The following is a 24740-nucleotide window of genomic DNA, read 5'->3' as shown; positions in this document are numbered from 1 at the left end:
CATGCGTTAGCCTACACTAACATAAACACACAAACTATTTATTGACATTATATTTAATGTCCTAGATACTGTCTGATTTTAAGTGTTACTGACAAGCCTCTCACTTGCAAAGCTGTGTAGGCTGTGTAACTCACTGAGGATTTCTTCAACCAGTGCAGTCAAAGACTATGCAAGCATTTCCTTGCAATATGATGGCATTAAAATATGCTACACTATATACTTACATTTCAAGACTAGCAACAGAAACATTATAATTAATACTCACAATCCTCACAAAGCTTTAAAAACCAATACTTTAATATCCTAACACATATGACGCCTGATAAATCATAGCTTTGAATTTACAGAATCTGCTTCTTTGCCTCCTAATTTTCTTTATTAATATTCATGCATTCTTTTTTCAACAGCCCAATATTAAAAAATAAAATTAAAATGAACAACTCCCCCAGTTGATTTTGATGCTTATCCACATATTATAGGTGCTAGTTTCAGATTGAGAAATTCTGGGCATAACAGAAATGTATCCTTGCAATGAGCGGTAGGCTGGAGTACAAAAAAATACAAGTTAGTCTTGAAAGAAAACTGTTAGAATGTCAGGGAAAGGGACAGCAACACTGTTTCAGTAGATGATTTGAATGGGAAATGTAAAATACAAAATCTCATTCTACTATTAATACAGAACCATACTATCCTAAAGGAATCTATTTCTGTGTATTTTCAATCTTTAACTTCACATTCAATGGGATACTATTGGAATAGTTAGTATTGCTCATGCTTGAATATCAGTCTCATTTACTCATTCCTAGTTGCCTATATCAGAATGACACAGTCATCATTCAGCCTGCCTATCATCATCATAGCACCAGTTACTAATGGGAAATGCCATCTAAACCAGAGATGTCCAACCCAGAGCCCACAGGCCACACGCAGCCCTGGGACAGTCAGTAACGAGTCCCCCAAATACCATCAACTTTAACATTATTACGTGATTTTTTTAGTGATGTTTTTCACAAACTGATGGTGTGTAGCTTGAGTGCAGACCGTGTAGGCAACAACTGAACACTGTGGTGGGAAGGGCAGGAGGGCTAACTCTGCCTCTCATGCCCGCCACACACTGACAGTGGATTAATAGAAGTTTTGTTATGATAAGTACATGAATTATCAATCTTATACACAGCCCATGCCAATCACTCTTCACTCAGTGTGGCCCAGGCAAGCCAACAAGTTGGACCCCCACCATCTAAAGCAAGTGAGGATACCAAGATAGGGTTTTTCAGCAATATGTTGTATTTATTTCTGAAGTTTCTTCAAAGCTGTGTCTTCTAATTCACTTTCTGAGATCACCTAGATACAAGAGAGAGGTGTTACATTTACAACCAGAACATCATTTTATTGTGCCACTTGTCAAAAACACATTCTTGAAATGGAGAACAGCTTCAGGACAGCCAATAATCAAAAAGCCATTATTCTTTCGTGCACTTCTAACAGACTAGACAAGGAGAATCTGGTTAGTAAGTGAAACAGCTTGTCTGATATGGTTCATGGGCTGAAATAGGAATAAACTTTCCCAGATTTTAAGAAGTTGGGTTTTCTGGGAACAACAGGAACAATAGAAACTCCTGCTTATTTCTGTATGACTTTTCTAATTCACTACTATGTCACACTGCAAAGACATCCAACTGTAAACAGAAATTCATAATATACTGTAGGTTTATATTAGTTCTCATGTCCAGAATCAAGAAAAAGAATTCCCTTTCCTCCTTATTCACAGCTCTCTCAGCCTATGTATTTTACATTTCACTCAAATACTTATGGTTAATGACAACTGTAATTCTTGACCATTGAAAGCAGTTGAGTCTCAATCTAATCCCAAGATTCTGTTCTTTACCCCTTTTCCAAGCTTTATTTCATAGCCACTTTCCACACAGCACTGACTTAGAAAAAAACCCAGCTCCTAAACTGAACCAAAGACCAGAACCAATCATCTTGTTCACAACTCTAAGCCTACAGCAAAAATAAATACCAGAAGCAAGTCAAATATTAACAAAAAATCAAACACACAATGCTGTATACTGCTACATGATGGAAAGGCTGTTATCATAGAGGATTTCTTAGTTGCAGAAGAGAGCTGATTTTTTATTGATATTTTCTCAAATATCTTTTATTTATTGCAGCAAACACAAACATTGCACTTTAATATGTGCATTTTATGCATATTCTGAGAAAAAACTTTTGTAATCACAAATAAGATGTTGTTAGTTGTCATGGTTGTGTTACAACAGCAGCTGAATATGAAAGCCACACCCAAATTATTTTTGCTGATGCATCGTGAACTAAATGACTCAGGATTTCTCCATTAGAGATTTCTCCATTAGAGATGGGGTCTTCCCACACCCCAAATTCTTTACTAAGATAAAATTTACTATCTAGTAACCCCCTACTCCAGCTTTCAACCATAGCTAATGGAGCAGAATAACCTTAAAAGTAGCATTTAATGTGACTGCACAAAATAAAGGGTTTAAAGATCTCTTCTTAAAATACAGAAATGTTTCTCAAAGCTGAGTGGTCCAGAAACACCATCAAACAACCTCCAAACAGACAACAAGCTCTGAATTCTCGGTTTGAAAAAGATTTTGCTTATCTACAAAGCCTAACAGATGAGCTTAACAGGTGGCAAAGCTCCCAACCAAATAAACCGTATTGAAATCTCTCCCTCTCTCTCAAAACATGACTTGGAAAAGTTGAGCTAGCACTTACAGACAGCGCGATCTTTGTCTCCTGGACGAGGGCGTTCCATTTTTCTCTCCTGTACTGTTCCCACGCATCCGACAGAATCTCGCCCACCTCCCCGTTTCGTTCCACTCGTCCCTCCAGGATGACCCGAGCCGAGGATGAAGAGTAGCAGTCAATGCAATCGCACCTGTGCTCCTGCACAGTAGCATTTTCCTGACAGCATCAGCGGATGCAGTTTGAAACTTCCCAGGGCTGTGCAATTTCTCCTGACTAATGTGGCTTTATAACTGGGGGGGGGAGGGAGGCGAGGATGACAGATTGCTAAAGGCTTTTAAAAAGATACTGCCTGAAAGAATTACTGCACATCGATCTTACATGAAGTCATTAATAAGATTTCCCAAACAACAGTATTTAAAAGCCTTGGTCTTATTCTCCTGGCTGGCAGCTACCTCCTCCTTTCATCCAACTGACGAGCAGCCAGTCACTGGCAGGGCTAATATTAGACTGACTTCGACAGTGAAAGAATCATTTACATTTTCTATTCTATTTTCACCGCCACAGTAGGCAGGCTTTGGTCTCTTCAATGCTACTCCACCATGTGATATAGAAGCAGTTTCCGAGAACTACTTTGAAGCCATAATGTATTCCTGGATATTTTCTGATGCACGGTATATCTCTAATTGCATGCACTTCTGCATTCTGAAGAGCTTTAAAATCCACGCACAGTTCCATGTCACTGAACTTACGGAACGGGAAAGCTCTTCCCTTTGCATTTTCAGCAGGAGGTGGCACATTACTGCCACAATGGAAAAGTCTTATGGAGTAGTCTTACATGCTAGGAAAGCTCTGAATCTCAATAATCCAAAGCTCCCACTGCTATTTACCCAATCAAAAATGGACCTGTGAATACAAAAGCCAAACTCTCTGTCAAAGACAGAAATTAATAGTAACTGAAAAACTGAAGGCAGAAGTGGTAAACGTATCCTCACTGGAAGACAGAGAAAGAGGCCTGTCACAGACCTGGAGCCTTGGGTGGCAAGTCACTGATTGTACAAGCCACCACACTGAGCTGTCACATGAAACTCATAGTTGGTTTTATATCGGTTACTAACGCTCACAGATTTTTACTTTCATTTACACGTACAATGAAATTCATGAAGTTAATGCATCTGACTGGTAAACCAATAGAATATTTCTTGGTTGGCCCCATCCAACCAAGCACAGTGATAGATTTTATATTTTGGGTGTCTCAAGGAAGTTGGTTTGTGACAAAATGGTGGGAACAGTATACAGTATTAACTCCCCTGTAAAAATGACCCTGGAGGAATTAGCACAGAAGATTCCAAATTTCTGGACCAAGAGATCTAAAAAATAAATTACTGTGAATCAGCATGTACTTCTGTCTTCAAATTTCCTGCTGGGAATAATAAAGACAATATGGGTTTGTGCACCACATGGCCCATACCATACCTTCCTTTGCCTGCTTAGATAAGACATGAACGTTATTCAAAAATGCCTGATGAGTATGCTTGGCACCCACAATCACTAGAAGGTTTCTTACATAGATTTAAGCTGGTACTTTCTTCTGTTTTCACTCTGCTATCACCTGCCTCTTCCCAGTGATGTGATAAAAAGAGAGCACAGTCTATCCTCCCTTTCCTCATAGTAGACTGCTGAGAAGCAAAACAACTGAATTAGTCCACTTGCCACTGGCTCAGGTGCCTCTACAGTGCACCACGACTTGCAGCAGAGGGATCGCTCCAGGCTGCAGTTACACGGCCAATTTAATCTGACATTAGCAGCGGGTGCAGATGAAAGGTGCAGTACCATTCCACAACACTAATGGTAATATTTATACAGCTAAGCGGCGAGATAAAACATGAAACAATCTGATTGAAAAAATAACATCAAGGTATTTTTTCCCTCCTGTCTTTCTTAGCCACCTAGTTTATAGTCAAGTCAGTCTCCTGATCCTGCTTACAGTTCCACTCACAAATCTCTCCATAAGTGTAAAGATATTCAGTGAAAATAATCCTGCTGAGGGAGCACTACAGACACTACCACTGAGGCTGTTAGTATTCTTTTCCAGTCCCTTCTTCATTACTTATAACATTAGAGATTTAAAAAAAAAGAAAAAAAAAAAGCATTTCTAATCCTGCCAAGTGACAAAAATCACTGTGTTTAGGAAGTCAAACTGAGCCATTCTGTGACTTAGTGAGCATAGCTTTAACAACAACCCAAATGCAAAACAATATTGTGCAAGCTCGTTAAAATAAAGGACAAATGACTTAGCTGCAAGCAGGACTATGGAGCTGAAAATGCACTTACTGAACAGTATTTGGATCACCTTCATCCCAGTGTTCTGAAAGAATGGGCACATTAGATCAAAGATCCAGCAGATAAGATTTTTAAATAAATCTATAAACTTGCAAGTGGAAAAAACAGCAGACACGCTGCCAAGGAGAAAAAAGCAGTATGTCAGTTCTATGAATCTGATCAAAAGCCAGCATGCTACTGCACATAATTAATCTTCCTTTCAAAAATCAAAGACAAAGAAGAGAACTGATCATCAGCAAAGATACCACATGAGTTTACCAGAAGTAGATGGCATCAAATCCTTTGATGAGACAGCTCGTTTTCTAAATAATGGAAATTGAGAAAGCCTATATGGACTTTTGAGACTATGCCTCGTGGGGTATGGGCTTTCAGTACCATGCCATATCAGTTAAGATACAAAATGAACTAAATACATAAATGACAAAGATAACAGTGGGTTGTGTGGAATAGAAAACCATCAGGTCAGACAGTTACAAATGGAGCTCCTCCAGAATCAGACTTTGATCAAAGCTTCATCTTCATACCAAGAGAATGCTAAAGAAATGTCCTGGTAACACCAAGTAACATCGCGCGTAGAAAAGCACGTGTAGAAATATCATACATAAAGACCTGGATATCTCAGGTGGGTACTTTGAGTGATAATGGCATGCAAATTAACAGTAGACAACAGCAAGATCTTACATACAGTGACTAATACAAACAATTCCTCCAGTAATGATGATTAGAGCACAAACATGAGTAGCATTATAACTGAATCAACAGAATGAACACTTGAAAAAGTTGCCTGTAGGCCTACGATGCAAGAATCAAAGCAATCCCAGCAGAAACAAGTGCCTACAGTTCTACAAGACCCCAGCAAGAACACTGAATATCACACTGCAGGCTCATGTAAAGAAAGATGAACTCAAGCTTGAAGCAGTGAATAACAATAAACACATTCTGTAAAAGGAGACTAAATATCTTGGATTAGTCAGTTAAGCAAAATCCTTAGCCAAAATAGGACTGCTTTCTATAAATACGTCAAGAGATAAATTCAGGAGATGTAAAAGAATGGAATATGTTAATGGACAACATTAGCAGAAGTGCAACTATAAAGAAGCCATGAATTAATTTTGAGTCAGAAAGTTACTAGTCAGTTACTATCAAAACAATGAAGTTCTGACACATTCCATCCACTGGAATAATGATGCATAAATTTAGATAGTTTTAATAAACATTTTACATTTATATATTCAAAAATTAAAAGAAATCAAGAAACAAATGTTGTCCAAAGAAACAAATCTCTCTTTGGGTTGTGAAAAACCTCATCTCAAGTAACTTATCAAGTTTCCTCTACCCTACCTTAACATCTTTAATAAAATAACAGACATGAATTAAACTTTTTTTTTCCATAATTTGCTCTACATTAAAGCAATTTTTGATTTGCCACACTGCTGGCAGGCAAATTCATGCCAAGTTAAGAAGTAAGAACTGAAGTGGAACAAAAGTAAAAATTTGGGCAGAAGAAGACTATGCAGGCAGTAAATGAGAATTTCTGGGTGCTGTAGGAATTCACTTATAAACTGGATAGAGGATGGCAACATTTCTGACCAGTAAAGTGATCATCACTCATTATTATTCAGTCACAGGGATGGCTCTTGTGATACCTTCCTCGTGCTTGTCTTCCGTCAGAGCTATTCGATAATGATCAGTGGTCTGATAAATACCTTTAAGTGAACCATCATCTGTTTGATGTGGCAAAATTTATAATGCAGGCAGTGGTCATTGATATATTTAAGCCCAATGGACAGAGCTATGACTTGAAAAATATGTAGTAAATAACACTGGACATAACTGTGATGTGAAACAGGTGATGCACTCCCCATTCTGTTCGAGCACAGAAAATGCAAAGGAGCTCTTCTTTCCCAATTATGCATTTGTTAGAACATTGATGGTAACATTTCTTTGATATAAGAATTGTAATCAATACTCACTTTCAGGAATGCAGGAATTTTTTGAAAGCTGTAACGAAGAACCTTTTCCCTGGGCTGGTACGCTTGTTTTAGGTGACAGCAACCTCAAGGACCTAGGGTACTTCCAGCCACCTTGACTTAGAATACCAGCATGCGAGGCTAAACAGGCCCAGCAAAGTGTTCTATCCCACTAAGCAGGAAGAGGACAGCTTTCTGCATGCTCCCAACCAACTGAAAGACCATACTGGAAATGCCTCATGAACACTGGGGATCTAGCAAATTGAGTTATCCTGCTGGTGTATGACGCTTTTTGCATTGTATGTGTAAAGGGAAATAGTAAGCGTAATTGGAATGGAAAAGTATAAAGATTACCAGACAGGCGTCAAGAGCATTACAAGAGAATACTAAAGTGCTGTACAGTTGACACGTGCAGGGAAGCACACGAATAGGTGGTACAGCCTGGTTGTTTGCTTCTTCAATTTAACTAATGCAGATACATAAATTTCAAAGATTTAAAAAACACTGTATCTAGTAAGCAGGTTATCATTTTCATACCTATATACAATACCAACAACACTTTTCCCATGCATTGCCTGTGGAGCCTGCAAGACCTTCATACCCATAACACACATCATCAAATCCACTGAGTACAAAGCTGTTCAGCCTCTCCCCATCTGATCTACGCTCAAGTAACATTGTATTCATCTTCACCTAGGAAAATTGTCTATCTTTTCCAGGTAATTCTAGTGAAACAAAAGAAACAAGTAACTCTCATTAGTTCTTCACTGGTTACAGCAACAGAACCAAGAAACAGCGTGGAGCTGCATCAGGGAGAGTTCTTCACCAGAGGGTGGGTGGGCACAGGAGCATGCTCCCCAGGGCAGCGAGCAAAGCCCATGCTGCCGGGCTTAAAGCATTTGGACAATGCTTTTAGACACAGAGTTTGAGCTTTCTGTAGTTTGTGTGTGGAGCCAGGATACTCTGTGATTCTATGACCTGCTTTCCCACTGGAAGACTTTACCGAGCAGTATCACAACAGAAATTATTGTAAGATGCTGGCTGTTCCTACATGAGTCACACTGAAACAGTAACCATGACTTCTACCATGGGTGAACAGAAGAGATGTTGAGTCGTACCATATCCTGGTACCTCAGTGGACAGAAAAGAAAAGGAAGAGGAGAAAGAAAATACTAAAGGTATGAGACAGAGGTAGAAGTGCAGTAGGCTCCAAGCCCACACTCTCACATATTTTCTTCACAGCAGTTCTGTTGAGATCGTATGCTACCCCAAGAGTTGTCCAAAATCCTGGCATTTCTCAGTGTTCTTCCTCTGTCAGGAGTTTCTCTACTCTTACAAAAGAGGCCTCAGACTAGGAGTTGTCAAGAACACAAAAAGATGTCTTCCCTGCTTTGTCTGTTTCTTTCTCTATGCTAATTCCCATGTTGCCATCCGATATACATGTGCATTCCAAGGAAACTATCCAGAGACTCTAAGACACGATAAGAAACGAACAATTAGACTAAACACAAGCAAGAAACAATAAGAAAATGGGCAGAACTTCCACAGATGTTCCCATGAATAGAATCACAGAATGGCCTGGGTGGAAAAGGACCACAATGATCATCTAGTTTCAACCTCCCTGCTATGTGCAGGGTCGCCAACCACCAGACCAGGCTGTGATCCAGCCTGGCCTTGAATGCCTCCAAGCCTGGGGCATCCACAACCTCCTTGGGCAAACTGTTTCAGTGTGTATAAGAAGAGTTCAGCTGCTTAGAACAGGAAATCTATCACAAAACGCCTTTCTATGGTTTGAAGGTATGTGCAAGTCTGGAGGAGTAAGAGAATATGACCAGCTTTGTAAACAAAGAGCTGATGCGATGTATATGGCTAAATCTGCCACTATTGCTTATAACATTGTCCAATGTTTTGCTCACAGGAGTGTCAGAAGCTCACAGTAACCTAGGTCGACGTCCTGAAGGTCTCCTTGCAAAAGTAACTGCTGACTTGGGAAGAGATAAGCTGGACACTATTAAACAAAAGTATAACAAGTGACATAGTAAATTCTGCATACACACACACTTAACACAGCAGTGCACCAAGGGACTCTAACAGAGAAAGAAATGCACTACCAACAAACACAGAAAACAGTCAAGTGCAAATGCACATGCCAGGATATCTTTTACTCCCTATGTAGCAGAACTTCCCCGTTTTAATCAAAACTCTAAGTGCTGCCTGAACTGTGAAACTATAAGTCAAGCATCACTTCTACTAAAGCAGTGAGTGCAGAAGGCAGGCACTGCACCTGTGTAATAAATTCTCAACAAAGCTTTACACCATTCAAGGAAGTGATTTAATACCACAGCAGCAGAAGGGTCAGGCACTACTGACTGCACTTAAGCCTGATTGTGGATAACAACTTTGTGCTACAGACCAAAGCCATGAGCAGGCAGTACCTACACAGCTGGTAAAAAAAAAAAGCATTCCTCATGTAAGGAGCTTTTGTCATCCTGGTAAAAGCAGAGGCTTTCTTAATATAATTAATTCCTTTAAAGACAGTATTGTCTAAAGAATAGTTGTGGCCAGCACGGAGATGTAGTTACAGCGATCTACTGCAAATCGATCCCATTTGGTCACCCAATGATAACCAATGTATTTACCCATTGATTTAAATAAGGTCTACACGGTATTGTAGAGATGACTAAGAACGCGATGTGTGATGCAACACAATGCTTTACGCAGACTGGAAGCAACACAGCCGTTAGAAAGACGGGGCAGCACTTGGATACGGGTGTGCGTGCACGCACTTCTCCCGCGAGTCAGGCTGCTTTCCACACACGGTTCGTCGGCCCAAAGAGGTCCCGGACCCTTTGTCCCTGCCCCATCTCGCCTCGCAGAACTGTCGCGCTGTCCGCACACCTCCATTCCATCCCCTTCCCGCCGCTCCGGCTCCGCGCTCTCCCCCCACCCGGCCCCACCACCGCCGCCGCCGCGGCCCTCGGGCCTCCCGGGGCGGCGCTCCTCTCTGCGGCCCCCGGTAGCGCTCCGCGCCCAGCGGTCACCTGGGGCCGCCCCGCAACGCCCCGGCAAGGGGCGGAGAGATGCGCGCCCAGCCCGCCCCGGGTCTCCCCCGCGCCCACCTCAAACACCACTTCTTCGTCAAACTCCGGTGTCATCCTCCCGCCGCCATGCCACCCCCTGCGGGCACGCTGGGAAACGGAGTCCGCCCCGCCGGCGGCAGCACCTTCCCCGCCTTGCGGCCGATGGAACTACAGCTCCCGGCGGGCACGGCGCGCCCGCTTCCGGGTGGGGGGAAGGGGCGGGGGGGCGGGGCGGGCAGGCGGGCACCGGGAGGGGCGGGGCGGGCTGGCGCCCGGCAGGGGGCGCTGCCGCGCACGGAGAGGCGGCTGCGGGGCGCGCGGCGGGCGCTGGCTGCGCTCAGTGTGCCGCCCGCCGCGGGGCGTTATGCGGGAGCGGGCGGAGGGCGCTGCCGGGGGGCGGCGCGGGCGGACAATGGACTCCTGCTGCCAGGCCCCGAGTGGGGCCGCGCCGTGACGGACAGGGGAGAGCGGAACGGAGCGGTGCGGTGCGGGGAGCGCCATGAGCTCCGCCGGTGAGTGCCGGGGGAAAGTAGGGGAGCGGCCGTGGGGGGAAGGCAGGTGGGACGGCGGCGCCGGGCACCGCCGCGCTCCGGTGCCGGCCCGTCCCGTCCCAGCGTGGCGCCCCCGGGGCCGCCCTGAGGTTCGCTCCCGGCACCGCGGAGCAGACCGGCGCGGCGGCTGTCACTGCCCGACGGCGCCGATCGGTGCCACCGCCGCGGGAGCGGTTGCCGGGCCGGGAGCTTTGCTGGCAGGACAGCCCCGGTCCGGTGGGTGCCTGCGGGCTTCGGCCCTCTGCCGGAGCGGAGGCGCTACGAAGTGCTCCGAGGGACACCGGACGGTTTGTGCTGAAGAGACCCTGCGGCCCGTCCGGTCCCAGCCCCTGCCATGGGCAGGGACGCCTCCCGCCAGATGAAGCTGCCTGGGGCTCTGTCCTGCCTGGCCGTGAGTGCCTCCGGGCAGCTGTGGCACTGCCTCACCGCTGTCTCAGTGAAAATCTTCCCCCTAATGTCTATCTGAAATCTCTCCTCCGTTCGGTAAAAGCTGTTCCTCCTTGTCCTGTCATCGCATCCCCTGACAAAGAGTCCCTTCCCAGCTTTCACCCTTAGGTGCAGGACGTCCCGCTCCTGCCGTACCGACCTGCTGCTATTCCTCCCGTTTCCCTTTACCGTTTCCAACGTGAGGACAAAAGAGCTGCGAGGCAAATTCCTGGTTTAAAAGCAGAGCTGCCCGTGCTGAGGGGAGTTGCGCGTGCTTTCCCTTCTGCTTGTTTATCCGGTTGTGTGTTAGCAGTACTTTTGTTCACCCATCTGCTGCATTAGTGGGTTCCTTTCTTAGGCTGCTTGAAGATGGGGATGGGAGTCATTTCTGCATTGAAAAGATGCACTGTGGAATCATGATGTATTGAGTGGAAACAACTAATTACAGTGCAAGCCTGGAGCAGCAAAGTGTTTCCTGTAAGGATCTGGGGGGAGGGCTGTTTTAAACCAAAAGGAATACGGATTTCAAGCAAAACCAGAAGCCGGGTTCTCAGTGTTTTCCTCTCAAATATGCCAATTTGTTTTCTAATCTAGCATTAATTAAGTTTTCTGGGCTCTCTTAGTTAATCAGAATTTACTGGAAAGCAAAGAGCCATAGAATGCATCCTTCCGCTCCATTTCATTTATCCCCAGTGGAACTGATTTTGGTTAGCTCTGAAAACCGTGTAATAAAACGGCATATCACCTCCCTCTTAACAGCTGGATTGCATGTTCACATTATTAAGTAGTGCTACCGGTAGTACAATTCACTGCTGCCTTTTTTTTTTTTTTTTTTTTTTAAGAGTTAAACAGCTGTGCAAATAGAAGATCTGTGTTAGGGGGTGCCCAAGAGCTTAGAGCTGGGCTGTGAAAATTAAATTGGATACAGCAGTAAGTTTCTGAAGTCTGAGTGGTTTGCCAGCTACTAGTAGTCACTGCAGGGCTTGCAGGGTCTGCTGTGCTGTTAGGGGTAGTGTTGTGATGGAGTGAGTGGGAAAGTTGGGAAGGGGGGATTGACATGAGCAAAGTCACTTGGAAAGCAAAAGAGAAAAGGATGCTGAGGAATATTGGTAAGGGTAAAATGGGAAGGCTTCTGGAAAATGTGAATTTTAGTGAGGAATTAGAAGGGGAAGGCACAGGGAGTGCTGGTAGGCAGGAAGATGAAGGTGAGAGGCTGTGGAGGGTGTGAAGAATATAAGCTATGTGATAGATATTTTCTTACCCTCACATAATCTGGGGAACAGGCAGAACGGGATCAGAGATTCATGATCTTGTTGACAGCGTTGTGACAGCTTTTGGCAGTTTGGATAAGAAGCTCATGGCAGGGCACGGCTGAGGAGACTGAGTGCTGAGGAGACACTTGTAAAGGCTGCACATCTGCCTCTACGTGTTGTTACAGAATTAGACTTCTGAAATACATAGACATGCTTTATAAGGCTGGGGCTTAAATAGAAACACATCACCTACTTTGTTTTGGTTTCAGGATCCCAATGACCTTTGGGATCTATTTCCTGTAATGAAATTATTTAAACTGCAAATTCAGTCATTACGCTGCTTTTTGTGATGTGTAAAATAGCTTTCTGATAACTGGGTGATAATGCAGCTTATATATAGGTATATACATATGTGTATATATATATATAGAATGTAAAAGTGTTCATGTGAAGCTTTCAGATGGGACTTGCATTGCCTTCTGCTCTTCATCCAGGTGAGTCTGGAGGGCTGGAGGATTTCTCTGGTGTCTTGTTTTAAGATAACTCTACAACAAAGCAGTTTGGTAGAGTGTCATCAGTATTGATTCAGTATTTGAGGTTAAGATTCGCAGAGATATGTGACCTCAGCTTGGTAAGCAGGACACTCTGGAAGGGACAGAGGTGGGGAGAGAAGTACTGAGCACAGCTTCTGCCCATTGCCTGAAGCTGCGGAAGCAGCAGTGGCCCAGCCTCAGCTCTGCTGCAGCTTGCCTTGTGCCTCTCTACATGACACTGTGCTTTTTCTGTTTTTTTTTCTCTGCTTCCTCCACAAAATTGTTTCAATTAAATCGCAGCCCAAAGCTGGCTGTTACTCAGCATTTGGTAAAGCAGTTCTTTCATAGCTGTTGCCTTCACTTAGAAAAATGTATATGTAAATCTGGACTTCTTCAGAGTTAAGTAACTATAGCACTTACTTAAAACCAGTCATGCTGCAGTGAGAAACCTGTGGATGGTTTCACCGTTCAGTTGCAGCTAATGTTGCAGTGCTTGCTCGTGTGCTGCACATTATTGTATGTGATGCTGATGAAATCGTTTATAGTCATTTTCTGCCTGGATCTATTGTGCTGTCTCCAAGTATATGCTTTGCCTTTAAAAGGGAAAAACAAAAGCTGAGTTATGAGTTTGACAGTTATTATTTCTTGCTGAAGAAACAGCCCTTATTTGTGAATCGATACAGATTATTTAATGTAGGCAGAACATACAGGTCAGATTGAAAATCTGACTTGACAGCAGCAATGAGAAATATGTAATGCATTTTAATGTCAAAAATGTAAATCAAAGGAAAAAAAATTAGCAGGAACAGAATAAACAAAAGCAATGTGACTTTTCCAATCAAACCTCATTGCTTCCAAGGACTGAAGAAATGGAGCCCACGGGGTTTAATGCCCCTTTAACCCTCCAATATGTCAACTCTTATTATAGTTACTCGGCTTTATCTCCAGATGTGATCTTAAAAGGTTGTTTATGTGTCTCTTGCACTTATCCTAAAGTTTTCCCCAACTTTCCTGTGTTATTTCAACAAGTTGCTGGACAACCTGAGATTTTTAAATTAATGTTTTCCTTTTGCAGTTTGTTTAGGATGTTTTCTAAAAATGTGGTGGCTGGAAACCATCATTCTCCCTTGTATTTTAAAAACTACACATGTTCTCTTCCGGGATGTCATGACTCACTCCTTTTCTCGTTTACTTTTTAACATTGTGACACCTGAAAAAATCAAAGTCTCTGCTTAATAAAACAAACACACATTCACAGGAAATAAATTAATGGACTCAAAATACTTTTTTGAGGTGTTCATCTAATAAAACCTTTGTGTAAATGAAAGTAAAGGAATTGAACTGAAATGTCTATTCGAGTCATGAAAATCTAAGTTGCTTGAGAATGGGTTTGCAGCACTGTCTGTTTTTCTGTATTAACTGCCATCACACTGATCTTTGCATCTGTCCTGAACGTACAGCAATAACATATAGCCTTATATTCTGTGTGGGAAGACAGGAATATGCATAGGGTCAGCTATTACAGAGTAGCTGACTTATCAGATTCACACGTTGGCTTACCCTGTTGACTTGCAACTTGACTGTGTACCTGTACCCTAGATCTAGGATCTGCTCCCATAAAAATCCCCATATGTCACCCTAATGAATCACTTCCCTGCCTTCCTGCCATTCCGTGTTCAGAAAGAAAATCACCTTCGGACAGGATGCAGGGCTGTAGAGGAGAGTGGCCTTGGGCAGCTGGAGCCCATTGCAAGGAGGGTGGAGCCTGGGAGAGATGCCCCTGCCCATGGGGAGCATCACAGGGAGCAGGATATGGAGCTGTGGCTGCACAACGGCCTAACAGACAGGCTACTGGGCTTTTGTGTTTAGTCAGTATCCTTTTGGCTTGGCTTGTGAAGGAGGACTATGGTAATGATCACAGGCCACAAACTTGTTTTCCTGCAGCTGGAATCTTTTGTCCTCTTTTTCTTGGCCAGATGCAGGTGAACAGAACTTTTTTCTGTTCTTTCGCTATTCCCAAGAGTGGAGGTTGTTCAAAGTCACAGCTTGGGAAAACGTTCTTTTAACACCACTGGGTTTATTGCATAAGACAGCGCTATGTGAGCTCTTCCCACTGTTCAACTCTGTTCAGCTTCTTTCTCCCTGTCTTCTTCCTACATATAATTGCTGGCTGGGCAAGATAACATGATGTCAAAATCACAGGAGACTTAGAGCTGTTCTGCTACAGTTTTTTAAGTCTGCATTGTCATACTGGCTTTCCTGCTCATTCATGATGTTGCATAAGTAAATAGATGAACATTTTTAAATGAAATCCTTAGTTGCCAAATCCAATCATCTGACGGACAGAAGGAGGCATTTTCAGGCCAAAGTATTCAGTGTAAATTGCTCCAGGATGTTTCTCTCCTCCTGTAAAACCAAGTGAAGGTAGGACAGGAGCGTGTTTCCCTCAAACGAGGCTGAGTGTCACACAGAAACTCAGCAGGATGGGATGGGTGTAACGTTTTCCTCAGCACACTGGAGGAGATAATTTACCAGAGGGACAGACGTCAGCTCTGTACTGTGACCTGAAGATGGACAAAGAGGGAGTGTATGCATTCACCCTCTGTGCTGATGTCTACTATTGGTAGAAAAATAATGTCTGTTTTTAACTATTTTTTTTTTTAAGCGTTGGATGTTTTGGTATTTCTGAACATTTTTTTTCCCCTTCAGCGCTGTACGTAGTGTTGGCTGTTTACTGATAAGCAATAGATTTCCTGTTGGTGGTGGCAGTTTTGTTAGTTGCTTTATTTATGGATTTCTTCCTTTCCCTATCCAAGCAGGACAGAGGAGATCTCTGCCCTCTTCTGTTTCTCCCAGCTATTTAGTTCACTGGTGCAAATCAAACTGTGTGTTTCTACTCTTAGACTTGGTTTTCTTTCTGATTACCTGTGATGCTAGTCTGGATGCAGGGTTCCCCTCTGAACATTGGTTAAGATTGGATGGGAAGAAACAGTGATTTTCTGTTTCAGTCCCCTCAGTAACACAAGGTAGGGAATCCAACATTCAGTCTCAAATTTCCTCTGAAATTACCATGCATCTCAGAAAGTGAGTTTAGGTTGATTGTAAGTGCTGGTGATTCAATCACAATCATAGCCAAGATGTTCCTGGAGTCAGTTATCTCCAGGTGTAATAATAACTCTTCTTTCTAGTTCAGCTGTGGAACCTCAGCATGTCTTTGTTTCTTGATTAAACAGCCATCTACAGTGAAAATCGCTTACGTTCCGCAAATATATGTTGCCACTATCTCACTTGTTAAATTCTCAGCTAAGGAAGCAGGATGAGGTTTCTTGGCATTTGAGGTGTGATTTTTAGACCTCAGATACTTCTTATAGCTATTTCTTGGATTCATCCCGAGTTTTCCTCTAAGAATGCCAGTGGTGATATAGCATATCACATATAACAGGTGTCTGGCAGGTGTGGCACATACAAATATTTTCAATGCCTCTCATATTTTAATATTTCTCTTGCTTGTAATCTGAAGGATTATTTAATCAGCTTAGCTGTAGACTTGCATTTATCTTATTAAGAATATCTATCTACAATGATTCCTGAATTCTCTTCAGTTCCTGCTATCCTAAGTGTAACCAACAGCTTCTGTTCTTAGGTGAACAGTTCATTTTGGTACCAGGAAAAACCTTGCCATTCAAACAAGTCACCACATTAGGCTGTTGTTCTGTAATGCCTCCTTGATTTTATTTCTTGTTTTTCACCAGAAGACTTGCCTTCACTTCACTCTTAACAAGAAGTCATTCTTTCACGACTTCCAATCATTCCTTACACCTTTATATATAACAGTTGCCTCCTACTTAGTTTTTTTCTTTTTAGGGTGGGAGAAATGTTCCTTTTAAAACACTGCGCTACATAAACCTGGTTTGGATTTGCACACACTGAATTAAGTTTATAATCAATGGTATTTCTATTATCAATTTCTAATTGCTGTCTAGTAATTACACTTTTACCCTTAGCTACTTTTTGTTGTTGTCATAAAGAAGTTCATCACTTGTGTTTTTTATAGACTCAAAGATGTTTGGTTGAGAAAAATTATTGGTGTGCATTCCCTTCTTGTGTTCTTCACTCTTACAACATGAATGTATACATGGGCTCATCTCACAACTCCTGACTCAGCCATCCACTGCAGATCTCTCTTCATGCTGAGACTGTCACATGCCTGTTAAGACACTGACCCTTATCCATTCTAGATGAAACTGGCAATCATGTGAAAGCAGATAGTGGGGTCTTTGTCTCTTCTTCCCGTTCCAATGGTTTTTAACATTCAAGTCATTTGAAAAATTCTAGTAGGCTTTGGAAGTCCTACCGAATCACGCTTCTTAACGAGAGGGAATTTTTCTGGCTCTATTCATTACCCAGGTTTCCAGTATTGGCACGCAAACAACTTTACATTCTCTGTGTTCTCATGTTTTAGCTGTGAATCTCATAGTATTACATCGTACCTTCTCATTGTCGTCCCTTATGAATACCAGCTGAAAGCCCTGCAGGTTAATCCAGTTTGATTGCTTTCTGAAATATTAGGCAGTTCTACTAGTATGAAAGAAGCTTTGGAGTTTGGCAGACATCAGTTCGCAGAGGGGGACAACTAATCTGTGGGATATCACTTACCTAGTTGGCGTTTCATCCCCCAAATCTTCTGCAATCTATTCCTCTCATTAGGGGGGTCAGGAAGGATTCCCAGGCAGTCTGTCTCTCTCCAGTTTTCAGGGAACTATAATAGCTTAATAAATATTACTGAGCGTGGACCCATAGATCAGGGGTTGCCCATCCAAAGGGTTAATATTTTTTTTCCCAGCAAACTATTGGCTCACTGTATGGGAAATCCCTATCTTTGGAGAGGAAATAGAAGGTGGTACATCCATTGCAGTGGTAGTCAGGTCACTGTGGCTCTCATTTTTGGCTATGTGGAGCTTTACCTTTCAAAACAGTTCTGCACTCCTTCTTGCAAAATGTCTAAAAAATTGTCTCTGCCATAGATTTATCTCTTCTTCAATAGAAGTGCAACAAGGACAGCTATTCTAAGTCTAAGCAAAGTCAGTCTGGATACCATTTAATGATTCATGTCCTAGAAAAACATCGTTTTCCTGTTTCTATAGTGGAGACATTGTTCCTGGCTGCCTGCTTCAAGCAGTGGCGCAGTGTTTGGGAAATGCTTGCATCTGAGTGCATCTGTCTTTTTTTTTTTTTTTTTTTTTTTCCCTTTTTTTTAAAAAAAATCTAGATTTCTTTCAAATAAAAAGACAAAACAGAAAAACACTCATGCCTGAAGCCTTATTCTTATGTTTTCAAGCTAGAGGCTTGAATAGAGTTGCAAATTTATAGTAATGAATGAGAATAAAAAGCCACCAAGCTCACAGTTCAAATGAAATAATTAATAAACGGCTTATCCAATCCCTGTGCTGTGTAACATCACTTACGTGTTTTCCTGAGATTTTTACTTAACATATGTATGACTTCCTGAAAGCATACAAAAATATTGTTCAAAATACAGCTAATAAATACAGAGGTAGTACATACAAAAATAGAGTGAGAAACTCAATTACTGTACAAGTGGGTCTTCACATATCAAAATCCGTTGGAGCACTTAGAAATTATTTCCTAATGTATACGCTGGTCATAACTTATCTCCTGCAATGTGAAAATGTTTCAGGCATATTAAAAAAACAAAACAAAAAACAAAATAAAACAGACCCAGAACACAATAGTGTTCAAGTTCTTCTTGTGCTCTTTTTCCTGCCCTCTACTCTCTTTGGGCTTTGTTATCCTTGGTAGTCAGTGGGGTCATAAGTCAAAGATAGCAGTGGTGGCTGTTTCTAGGTCACAGTACCATGTTCGAAGAGTAATTTTATAAGTTGACAGAAATAACGTTTTACTCAAACAGTAGGAAAGCACTGACTTGCTGCAAATTATTGCATTAACTTCACACTTCACCTCATTACACTTAACTGGTGGTGACATGCAGGTTTTACAGATGGTACAACAATCCATCTAAATGTTGTTTGAAAAGAAGAGGAAAGGAAAGGGGAATTTTAGTTTACAGTTTTCCAAAGATGGCAAAGGGAGAGGAACTGAACTGTCCTGGTATTTACCCTGTCTATTCTGTTATCTTTGTTTCTTATTATACAACAGGCACTTAATAGATTTGCAAGATTTTTGGAAGGTGTTACAATGATTGAGACTTCAAAACCAAGTTAATCTGTTTTGTTTTCTTAGCATCATACTTCAGCATCTGATCAGGAGCATGCATTTTCATAAAGCTAAACTTTTTTTTTTTTTTTTTTTTTTTTTACAAATAAGTGACCCTTGAACTTCTTCCCTCACCCCTTGTTTGCACCTATTAAAAAGAACAAAGGCAACTCACAAAAAAGCAATGGTAGGGAAAGGAGGCATGCTTTTAGGAGAAAAATATATACATATACAATACTAATATCCTGTTGATGATGTGATTTAAATAAAGACTGTGGTGCAGGTGAAGTTGTTCTGTAGGCTGATGGTGACTAATGTCTTTGTTTTCCATCCTTCCTAGAAATTAAGAAGCCGCCCGTGGCCCCCAAACCAAAATTTGTGGTAGGACACAAGGCAACACCTCCACCCGTTGCACCGAAGCCTGATGTCATGCTTTCTGGTGTTTTACAAGCAGCAAGGAAAACTAAGCCAGCTGTTGCACCAAAACCAAAGGTTCTCAAGAGCTCATCCATTCCAGAAGTTAAGCCTCCATCCTGTGCAAGGAAAGGCACCAAAAGCTTTGAAGAACACAGAGGAGATTCTTCTCAAACACTGGACCACTTGAACTACAAAAATGAAGTCTCAGAAGGGGGTACTGATAACACAGCATATATTCTGCCAGTGTCATCTTGCAAATTCGAATGCCTTCATAAGCTTGGAAATGGGGAAAACACTTGTAAAACTCAGATCATTCTTGAGCACTTTGAAAACTTAGAGAATATCAAAACAGGTGAAAAAACTGCACTGGCTCTGGGGAGTAGTCCCAGTGAAAAAATGGCAAATAGAAACCAGGTGGTTGTGAAAGCCAGCATTTTGGAAGAGAAACTTAAAGATGTTCTAACTCATGGTGTGTTCCCCAACAGAAGTCCTGTGAGGCACAGGTATGCAGACAAACTTCACAGAGGGGATGGCAACAGCTCCAGGAACGATGTTAAAATAGAGTTTTTGGAACTTGTACAGTCATCTTCTGAGGTAGCTAATGGGAGGCAACAAAGTACTGGCAGTAAGCTCACTGAAGGTGAGTTTCAGACGTCTGAAACTTGTCCTAGTTTGAATGAAAATCACAACAGTTGCCCATTGAACCAGGAAATCCTTGAAAATGAAAATGTAAATAGCAGTAGTTCATTTTCAGATGAAATGGGCATGAAAATAGACACTGATAAAACTTCCTCTGAAACATGTTCAGTCCTGAGCTCAAAAATGCTTCCTATCCCTAAGCCAAGAAAGCCACGTGCTGCGTGTCTTGTCCGTCAGGATGGCGTAGACAGCATAGGAGAAGGAACAAAGGAACCATCTAGTTCAGAGAATGATTCCCTTGGTCCTGCTGAATGCAGCTTTAAAAAGCCAGCAAAAATTAATGTCCTTGGTCAGAGCGTTTGCTATAATGATCATACAGAAGCGCTTAATCCTGAAAAATCTGAGATAACTCAAAGTGTTACAGACAGAATACATCTGAGGAAGGAACCTGCTGATACTGAAGAGTCAACACTGCAAAATCTTTTGCCTCAGTTATCACACAAAACTTCTGATTTGGTGGAAAATGTTGAATGTTCCTTAGATATAGACCATAACTTAAATAGCTCAGTGGATAGGATGACAGATGATGCTAGTGTGCCAGATACTGTGGACAAAAGGACTAGCTTTATCAGATGCGATGCTTTGTCCATGAGTTTGCCAAAGCAAATAAAATTAACTGGCAGTCAGCACTCACCTGCTGCTAATAGCCTCCATGCTTCCCCACAAAAAGTGGAAGATAGGGAAGCTAAAATCAAGGACGAAAGTTCTCCGAAAATCGTTCCTAAGAAGCCACAGCGGCACAGCCTACCAGCTGCAGGAGTGCTGAAGAAAGCTGCGTCGGCAGAGCTGATTGAGAAAAGTTCTTATGCCTCCTCTGAAGACAAATCAAGCAGTGTTCTGGAAGGATCTCACTTCACACACACTGAAGCCAGGGAGCAAGGTGCACTATCCTCCTCTGACATCCCCAAACGTTCCTCTGAGAAACCCGTCTGGAAGTTACCTCACCCTATTCTTCCGTTTTCAGGAAATTCGGAGTCATTAAAAACTGCGAGCATTGCTCCCAGCTTCAGCCATGTGAGTGCTGTGACAAAGCCCAGAGCCAAATCTCTCTCTTCTGTGGACATGGAAAGGACAGACAAGCCTTGCAAAGACCCGCAGAAGAAAAACAGTTTGAGAAAGTTTCTCAATGTGAAACTGTCTGTTTGCTTAATGAAAAGCGACTTCCAAAAATTTCTGTCTAAAGGCAGCCAGTCAATGGATAGTTCTACTGCTAACCTTTCCACTGGGGAAGGGTATGGGAATGGTAACAACCGACATGTATCATCTGTAGGCAGTGAAAGGAAAGCAAAATCTGCCAAGGCACGTTCTGTAGAAATAAGTAGTCCAGCACTGCAGAAGAAGAGGCAGAGAAATAGAAGCCAGCCTGAGATGCGAAGTAACCAAAGGCTGGAGTCTTTAGATGGGCACTCACTGCCAGGAGAGAATCTGTCCCAAATGCATTTGAATTCTGTAACCAGCAATTGTGCTCCTGAGTATGAGAACTTGCGTCACTATGAGGAAATACCAGAGTATGAGAACTTGCCTTTTGCTATGGGTGCTGGTAAAAATCTGTCTTTGGAATGGCAGAATTCCAGCCACGTGGAAGACCCGAGCCCCAGCTTGTATGAGATGGAGGAGCCTTTTCAAGCAGCAAGCAGGCGTGTGAGACATGGCAGGTAAAATAAAAAGAAAGGGGTGGTTAAACATCTCTCTTGCAGCTCTGGTGGTTGTAAACACATTTAGAGGGTGACCCTAGAAGCTACATCTCTTTCATTAGATGTCAGCAGAACAGTCATTGACGTGTATCTTTGCATTTGCTTTTGAAGTTCTGAAAACTGCACTTGGTGAAGAGAGGCAAGAGGAAAAATAAGCTTCTTCAAATATGATTAAAATTTGGGTAATGCATGCACGTGCTTTCCCAGATTTAATTAAAGCGTTTTGATATAGTCACATATTTGTATTCAAGAGCACTTAAATAGGGAGGAATGAACCTTACTCCAGTCTCCGGATGAAGTGGAATAAATGTTCATAGAGTCCATAGTTTCTATGTTTGTAGGGGAAATTAATATATTTTTAGATCAGCTGATACAGCTGGAAAAAGCAGGCGAACTTTTGGGTGTGCAAATTCTTCATTGGGTCTTGAAGGCTTTTCTGGTGTAAGAAAAGATAGCGCCTATCCTTGAGTGCACTGAGTCTTTTGTACCTTTCTATGCCCACAGATACAATAAAACTAGTGGAAGTGCAGGAGTTCTGTGTGACCTGTACAAAACATTACTAAAATACAGGGTTTTGTGGCAGGTGATAGAAAGCACTTGCTGCAGGGAAGGGAGAGAGCTGCGGCTTTGTTGTCCCAGCGGATGGAGGAGGTAGTTAGTATCAGCAGATTCAAAAAGGGATTGGACTTATTCACAGATATGTCTAAAACAAATGCTAACTGAAGCAGGCAGGAGCAGACCTTGTAACATCTGTGGTGGTGTGACTGTGGGTGTTGGCAAGAAGAGTGGGCCACGTGGAGCAGGAGGCTCCCACATTCTCCTGGTGGTAACGGGTGAAGCTTTGTTTTGACCCAGCTTGGTATTACTTAACTTCCTAACTTCAGCTGGTCTGTCAGTCTTAGAGATCCCTAAGTTTTGTCTCACAGCAGTGTGAAGGATTTAAACAAAATAAGCAGCCTGTATAATTCATAGTTCCCAGCAAGCTTCTTTATTCTCTTGAGAGTATATGCATATTGATGAGAACAAATGAGCTAGGTTATAATCACATTTAACGTTACTTTTCACTTAGGATTACTAAGCTTCTTTCTGGTTGCAAATGTATGCTCTGAAGACTTGGAGCTTGCCATTCTCTGGAGGAGCGTGTTCTCTTTTAAAGGAGGAGGCAAATATTTTAAGTGGCATCCTTTGTTGATAACTGTTGATAGACTTGATATTTTCAACACTGGACTGATGGAAAGCATGAAGCTTTACTGTGGGAAGTAGGATTTCAAGCTATGAGCTTTTGGCATTGGTATATTTGTTCATACGTTGAATATTTTTCTTGTTTACAGTAGGTTGCTTTTTATTTTCATCTTTGCATTCTTTTAGTGCTATGAGTTCATGACTTTTTGTTTAAGCACAGTTTTTTAGTATCTTTTGGAAGTGTTGACCCAATTCTTTTAGCATTGCCTTGTTTTGGTTTATCTAAGAAGAGCAAGACCAAACTTTCAGAAGGATATATTTTATGTGTTTGATCTGTTGTAGGTTTGTGTTGTGGTTGTGGCTCAGGTGTCTGTTCGTCTTTGCTTTAGGAAACATGAAGAAATGTTTTGTTGATTGAATGAAGCACAGCAGGCATGAGTCTACAGTAGCTCCTCAGTTTTCTCACCTGGAAGACTGTGTGAGGTTTATAGCTATTCACTCTCCACACCTCCCACTGTACCAGCAGTTATGTAAGGGTTTGAGGGTTTTGCACCCTGGCAAATCTGTACCTGTGCTTCCTAAGCTGGGTGTTTTTGGAAGAACTGGATTTGTTTGTGTTCTTCTTTTGAAAGCACACATAGAAAAATGTAACCCGAATACTTCATTTAAGTCTTTATTTTAAACTAGATTGCATAATCAGAATCTACCATTCAGAATCTACCATAGGGAATGATTTATGCATGAAATTGCTTTAATAGGGCAGGGGACAAAGAAATCCCAAGGAGCAAATGGAAACAGGGCAGTGCTGCCCTAGATCAGCTGGAGATGGAGGATCAAGTGCCAGAATTGGTTTCAACTCTACTTGGAAGATGCTGGGGTGCTTGTGCACCCAGAGCAAAGCTGGTAGTTTTGCCAGTTTTCCCATCCATTATTTTCCCACCTCCTTCGAAGCCTCTTTATCAATGCCATCTTCCCTTTCTGCATAGCTCTTTAAGAAACTCTTCTTATTCCCTGTGCCAAGTGATGTTATAAAACCGGTTAGAGAAACAGTGCCGATGTTATTGTAATAATTACTGCTACCATTTTCTCAACCTGTCAGAACATGTGCTTACCTTTTTCCATACATTGGAGCACACTGAACTTCTGTAGTGCACTGCTAATGGATGTAATTTTTTTTATGATTAAAGCCAGTGTACAAGATTCACAGTCTGATTCCTTACACTTCTAATCATACAGCATATATGCAGAATATTCATTCTGAACACAAAGTTTATCATGACCAGGAGAGTTCAGTAGAGTGTGCCCAAAGTTACTTTTTTGTGTGCGTGGAGGAAGATACAAAATACCCAGGGCTTCAGCAGCTACTGGGAAGTTTCCTCCTGATCCCATCTAGTGAAACTGGTAGGCTTTAATGGAGAATGCTAATAGCTTGTGTTGCTTTTAGGCTAAATTCATATGTCTGACTAAATTCACATACTTTTTATTTGCTTTGGCCTCCCCCCAGGAATTTAAATCTAGAATGGCAGGCTTGGGTAATTAATAGTGTGGGTATCAGTTGCTGCTAGCCACTTGATTTTTGAGTTACTTGATGTTGGTCTTCCTGCTGCCACTGTGGGGTTTGACTTTAGGAG

The 24740-nt window shown here is 42.2% G+C and overlaps 2 protein-coding genes across 8 annotated transcripts in view; one reads left to right on the top strand and one right to left on the bottom strand.

Annotated features, from left to right (window-relative positions):
- VEZT (vezatin, adherens junctions transmembrane protein) overlaps positions 1–10312 on the bottom strand; it is a 132416-nt gene extending 122104 nt beyond the window's left edge. For 5 of the 6 annotated variants that reach the window (XR_007376857.1, XM_048943823.1, XM_048943835.1 and 2 more), the window contains exon 1: positions 10160–10312. Coding sequence is in view for 5 of the 6 variants with exons in the window: in XM_048943823.1 (XP_048799780.1) it covers positions 10160–10195 (36 nt within the window). In the remaining variant the exon portion in view is untranslated. Of the gene's footprint in view, positions 1–4298; positions 4757–10159 lie in introns of those variants that run through there. The other variant, XM_048943875.1, reaches the window with a different exon arrangement.
- A 127-nt stretch (positions 10313–10439) lies between these two features.
- The window catches only part of FGD6 (FYVE, RhoGEF and PH domain containing 6), a 67813-nt gene continuing 53512 nt past the window's right edge, over positions 10440–24740 (top strand). Inside the window, exons 1-2 of one of the 2 annotated variants that reach the window (XM_048943809.1) lie at positions 10440–10632; positions 19458–21888. In XM_048943809.1, the coding sequence (XP_048799766.1) occupies positions 10620–10632; positions 19458–21888 (2444 nt within the window). In that variant the 5' untranslated portion in view covers positions 10440–10619. The remainder of the gene's footprint in view (positions 10633–19457; positions 21889–24740) is intronic. The other variant, XM_048943800.1, reaches the window with a different exon arrangement.

This window comes from Lagopus muta, chromosome 1 (genome assembly GCF_023343835.1).
Source record: "Lagopus muta isolate bLagMut1 chromosome 1, bLagMut1 primary, whole genome shotgun sequence".
Classification (NCBI taxonomy): domain Eukaryota; kingdom Metazoa; phylum Chordata; class Aves; order Galliformes; family Phasianidae; genus Lagopus; species Lagopus muta.
Note: the sequence above shows the minus strand (reverse complement) of the source record. Positions and strands in the feature narration are given on the sequence as shown.